Source organism: Octopus sinensis, linkage group LG1 (genome assembly GCF_006345805.1).
Source record: "Octopus sinensis linkage group LG1, ASM634580v1, whole genome shotgun sequence".
Lineage (NCBI taxonomy): Eukaryota > Metazoa > Mollusca > Cephalopoda > Octopoda > Octopodidae > Octopus > Octopus sinensis.
The window spans coordinates 196,401,180-196,407,400 of NC_042997.1; the positions used below are offsets into that span (position 1 = coordinate 196,401,180).

Genomic DNA, 6,221 nt, shown 5'->3' on the forward strand with positions numbered 1-6,221 from the left:
AATGCTTCTGACACTCCAGAGCACTGAACCTCAAGAGGCTCAGTCGCTTTATGTCCGACAGAGCGAATATTTGTAAAGGTTTTCTGCCACTTTTTCAATGTCAAACTAAAAACTTCAGTGGCACTCATTATCTCGGAAGCTTGCATAGATGACAAAAAAAAAAAAAAGAAAATCCTCCTTAAGTTCCACACTTTATGATGCAGCTGCCGAATCCATCGGATTTAAGACGTAAAAAGGAAAATATCAAGACTGGTTGGATGAGAACTCCAGTGCAGAACTCCTGAATTATATGCACAAGGCACACAGAGTAATTCTAGACAATATCCTTGATTTCACGCTCTTGAAAACACTTCCGGCCACACTCATACATACATACAATCACGCACACATGCGTTCTGGCGACTAAGAGTTCTGGCGACTCGTTAAAAATGTTTCTGCGAATTCTGCTAGCACAATTTCCAATCTTTCGGAATTGCTTCTATTCTTACAGTCCCAGATTCTCAATCATCTTTGATGCTTATACAATTTGAGAAATAACGGAAAGATTAGATATACACTCGACATAATAATAATAATAATATAATAATAATATAATAATAATAATAATGATCCTTCCTACTAAAGGCACAAGGCCTGAAAGTTTGGATGAGGGGTTAAGTCGATTACATCGACCCCAGTAAACAACTGGTACTTAATTTATCGACCTTGAAAGGATGAAAGGTAAAGTCAACCCTGCAGAATTTGAGCTCAGAACGTAAAGACGGACGAAATGCCGCTAAGCATTTCACCCGGTGTGCTAACGATTCTGCCAGTTTGCCGCTTATAATAATAATAATAATAACAACAAAGTTCTAAAGACCACACAGATCTACTTGAATAAAAAACAGACAGAAAAAAGAGCCCCCCCAACACTAACAAAAACAAAACTGAAACACATCGTTGTTTTTTTTTTTGGAGTTTCCTGAGCAACTGTAACAGCGGAAGTAGCGGTAGACGCACCATAACCAAATCTCCACCGGAAATCAAGAGCTTTCTCTGTTTGTTTGTTTGTTTGTTTCTTTTATTTTTTTTTAAAATTATATTTGTTTTAAAAATAAGTTCCAGTAAACGAACTTTTGTTATTTGAATTGATAATATCAAGTTTCGATTCTTTGAATCTATGCAAGACTGTTGTTTATACAACGGCAGCAGTGGTGAAAATTGTAAAAGTTTAAGGAGACGCACACACACACACACACATATATATATATATATACGGACAAACATGAAGTTCTCTGCTTGTCTCCTAGCTTGCTTGATAGACCGGTACATATGAAATATTGTACCTTATATATGTATATATATATGTGTGTGTGCGCGTGTGTGTATATTTGCGTAAATGTATGAGCATGTATGTTTATGTGTGCACGCACATATATGTATATATTATGTATAAATACATACGAATATATGTATATATTATATAACACATATGTTTTCACTTGTTTCAGTCATTAGACTGTGGCCATGCTGGGGCACCGCCTTGAACATATGTAATATTTTCATGTAATTAACTATATAAGCAATTATATATAAATGTTATACAATCATATATACGTTATATCCCCACACATACATTCATATATCTGTGTGTGTGTATCTGTATATCTCTAGTAATTAGCTTGTTCAGCTGGACTTGTGTAAGCCCCAAGCCAATATAAAAAGAAAAGAACTCACCGTTATAACAGTGGAGTGAATAAGTTCTACAAAGATACGGTTTATTTCGCTCTTAAACAGAATTAATCATGTCATAAAGTACAGTGGTTAAGAACGGAAGAAACTGTATATTTGAGTCTTTCGAATTTTACAATATATATATTATATATATTATATATATATATATATATATATATAATATATATATATATATATAATATATATATACACACACACAGTTAAATCGCGTGCGAGTATGTATATGATTATGCATAAATATACATATATATTTATGTATTTATATATATGTATTATATATCATATTATATATTTATGTATTTATATATATGTATTATATATCATATTATATATTTATATAGCTATATATATGTATACATATATATATATATACACATTTAAATAGCGTGTGAGTATGTATATAATTATGTATAAATATACATGTGTATATATATATGTATGTCATATTTATGTAATTATATATATGTATATAGATATGTATTATATATATTTTCATATCTATATATATGCATACATGTATATGTATATATATATATATGTATAAATATGTATATATGTATAAATATGTATATATGTATATATATGTATAAATATGTATATATATATGTATAAATATGTATATATATGTAAAATAAGTATGTATATATATATATATATATATAATGTATTATATCTTATATATTTATGTAGTTATGTATATATATGTATTATATTTTATATATCTATGTAGTTATGTATTATATCTTATATATTTATGTAGTTATATATATATGTGTATGTATATAGATATGTATTATATATTTTCATATATCTATCTATATATATGTATACATATACATACATATATATGTATAAATATGTATACATATATATGTAAAATATGTATATATAAATATATATATACACACATAAAGTATGTAAAATCATGCAGATATCATATATAAACAAAAGGGCCGATTAGACCAGTTGATAAAACTGCTGAGCAAGAAAGTCATCCTTTATTTGGATTAAACCAGGAATCTTATATTGCTTTGGGCAAATAGAATTATACAGAATCCTGCCAAATGGATAGAAGGAACTGATTAAGTTCCATGCAAGACATTTCTTCAGATTTCTCGCTCTTTTCCTAAAACTGCAGTCAATATTTAAGATGGCGCCTCTCTAGTTTCTGATATTGTAGTCTCGGTATGTTGTGTCATGGTGACGTCTCCTCGTCGGAGTTCGCCTCTCATGATGGTGGGGTGTATGATGGGGTGAGTGGTGCGGTGAGTGTTGTGGTGAGTGCTGGGGTGAGTATTGTTGATACTGCTGTTGTTGTTGTTGTTGTGATTGCTGCTGCTGTTGGTGGTGGTGGTAGTGGTGCTGCTGCTGTTGCGATGTTGTTGGTGGCGACGGCGGTTTGGGTTGCTCTTGCAGCTGTTGGTGGTGATGGTACTGGTGGGACTGCCGCTGCTGCCGCTGTGGCGGCTGCCTCGGACTTTCCTGCTGTTGTTGTTGTTGTTGTTGTTGCGGTTGTTGTTGATGTGGTTGCGGTGACGGCGGCGGGGCCGGTTGTGCTTGCTGATGTTGATAGGATGAGTAATGAGATTGTTGTGGGGTCGGTGAGGGTGATAACTGAGTTGGATGAGATAGTTGTTTGTGCCCCCCCGCGTGCAAATGTTGACTCAATTCTCTGGCCAGTTCTAACTCATAGCCATTCTCAACCAGCTTCTTGCTCGGTTCCACCGGGTTGACTGGAGAATTTTTAGCGTTTGTCTTGGCTATGGACTGTTGATAACTGTATAATTGCTTCTCAAGGGCGTAATTTTCCGCTTGTAAGGCCATAATTTCTCGCCTGAAAGAGAAATATCAAAAGTGATATAAATTATGAATCCACAAGGCAAATGTATAATTTCATTTTTAACACGACCACATTTTAGCATATTGACTTTCTTTTTGTTTTTCAATTATGATAATAGAAATGACGGGAGGAGAGAACATATCGGATTTCTATTGGAGCTAAAAATCCGAAGAGGAACACAAGAGATAATTGCTCACAGCTTTAAACTCTGACAGATGATTTTATAGAGCTGAAAGGGATATGTAGATATTTTGTGATGCTTGATGCTTTGTTTTTTAACAGTAAGAGAAATAATTGGATGAGTCAGGCAAAGAAATTAAATTGAGAGGCTATGACAGAGAGAGAGAGAGAGAGAGAGAGAGAGAGAGAGAGAGAGAGAGGAGAGAGAGAGAGAGAGAGAGAGAGGAGAGAGAGAGATTGGAGATAGATTGGGAGATAGATTGGGAGATAGATTGAGAGATAGATTGAGAGATAGATTGAGAGATAGATTGAGAGATAGATTGAGAGATAGATTGAGAGATAGATTGAGAATAGATTGAGAGATAGATTGAGAGATAGATTGAGAGATAGATTGAGAGATAGATTGAGAGATAGATTGAGAGAGATTGGGAAGGGCAGAGACAAGGGACAGACTGCGAGAGAAAAAGCGAGTGCAAATGCGAGTAAAAGAGAGATGAGAGAATGTGATATATATATACATACATACATGTATATATATACATACACACACATATATATATACACAGACATACACATATATATATATATACATACATACACATATATATATAAACACACACACGCATATATATATATACTCACACACACACATATATATATACTCACACACATATATATATACTCACACACACATATATATACTCACACACACACACACACGTATATATATACTCACACGCACACACCACATTATATATATATATATATATATATATTATATATATATATATATATATACATACACATACATAGAGAGAGATGAAAACAAGAAAGAAAGCTTGGCCGGTTGCATAAAACCGTAAAAAGAAATAAAGACAGAGAGTAAAATGAAAGACCAATTGTGAAACAGATTTGAACGAAATTACATATCTACGTAAATATATACATATATAAAATAAATGTAGATTACAATATATGCATGTATATGTATATACATGTGTGTGTATATATATATATATATATAATTAATAATATCAAAGGGTAATCTGAAATATTAGAAATTTCCATTACTAGTGGCCTAGCGTTAAAAATTTAGTGAATGTTTTTATTTTTTATTTCCTGATAGTGAAATTTTATCCCTGATAGTGGTTTAGAATTTGACTGTCCTCTCTAGCGTGCAGGTAGTCCTATGATGGATACCTCTTATATGTTTGAATACACACTGAATTGATAGATATTATATACTATAGATATTATATATTATATATATATATACACATACATACATACATACATATATAGATATGTTATCCCTATGTATATGCATTTATCTATCTCTCTCCATATGTGTAGATAAAATATATATAGATTACAATATATGCATATGTATGTGTATGTATATATGTTTATATATGTATGTATATGTACGTGTGTGTGTGTATGTTTGTATGTATGTATGTATTCTTTTATTCTTTTATATGTTTCAGTCCAATGACTGACCATGCTGGGGCACCGCCATTGTGGTCATCTTTCCACTTTCCGCCTTTATCGGAGCGGCTTTTGGTGAAGGATGGAGTTCCATGTTACTGCCTTCTTTTGAGTTTCTTGCTTAGATATTGGCTCAACCGGGGTCTCGGCGAGCCAGAGGTCAAGCTCAAGTTCGCATCCACTCCATTGAAGGTTCCTCAGATGCTTTGGTAGACAATTAAACAGCTGTGGGCAGTAATATATATATCTATATATATATATATTGTATATATATATGTGTAATATATATGTGTATATATATGTATATATATATGTGTATATATATGTGTATATATATGTGTATATATATGTGTATATATATGTGTATATATATGTGTATATATATGTATATATATATATGTATATATATATTTATATTGATAGTTATATTAATAGTTATCGCCAAGCTAATATGGTAGTCCATAAATATAAGACTAAAGCTGCCGTTGATTAGCTCCAAGAGGCCATCGCCTCTAGCTAGCTATATGACACACGAACCTGTGTCCATTATAACCTTCGAACAGGGGAGGTCAGCCGCTTCCCTTTGCTGGTCAGACATCTGCAGACATGTTTCAGGGTATTTGCCCTTTATATATGCAGAGTAGCCAGACCCAGTAGGCGTCGCTACTAACCGTCTGTTCGAAGGATTATTTACCTAATTTCCTATATATATATTTTGCGTAATGAAATAAAAACCAAGGCTGTGTAGATGATATTAGAACATTTATAGACAGATATGTAGATATGTATATGGAAATATGGATATGGGTATATATGTATGCATATATTGTAATCTATAAATATTTTATATAATATATGTATTTATGTATATGAGACACAGAATTCTGATAACGAGATGACGGAAATGTGAATGTAGAGAGAGACATGAAAGATAGAAAATGTGTGAGAGAGAGAGAGAGAGAGAGCGAGGGAGGGACGA

General features: G+C 32.6%; 1 protein-coding gene across 4 annotated transcripts in view; it reads right to left on the reverse strand.

Moving 5' to 3' along the window:
* Nucleotides 1-2,643: 2,643 nt before the first annotated feature.
* The window catches only part of LOC115231992, a 424,000-nt gene continuing 420,422 nt past the window's right edge, over nucleotides 2,644-6,221 (reverse strand). For all 4 annotated transcript variants that reach the window (XM_036508221.1, XM_029801896.2, XM_036508216.1 and 1 more), the window contains one exon: nucleotides 2,644-3,568. In XM_036508221.1, coding sequence (XP_036364114.1) covers nucleotides 2,896-3,568 — 673 coding nt within the window. In that variant the 3' untranslated portion in view covers nucleotides 2,644-2,895. The remainder of the gene's footprint in view (nucleotides 3,569-6,221) is intronic.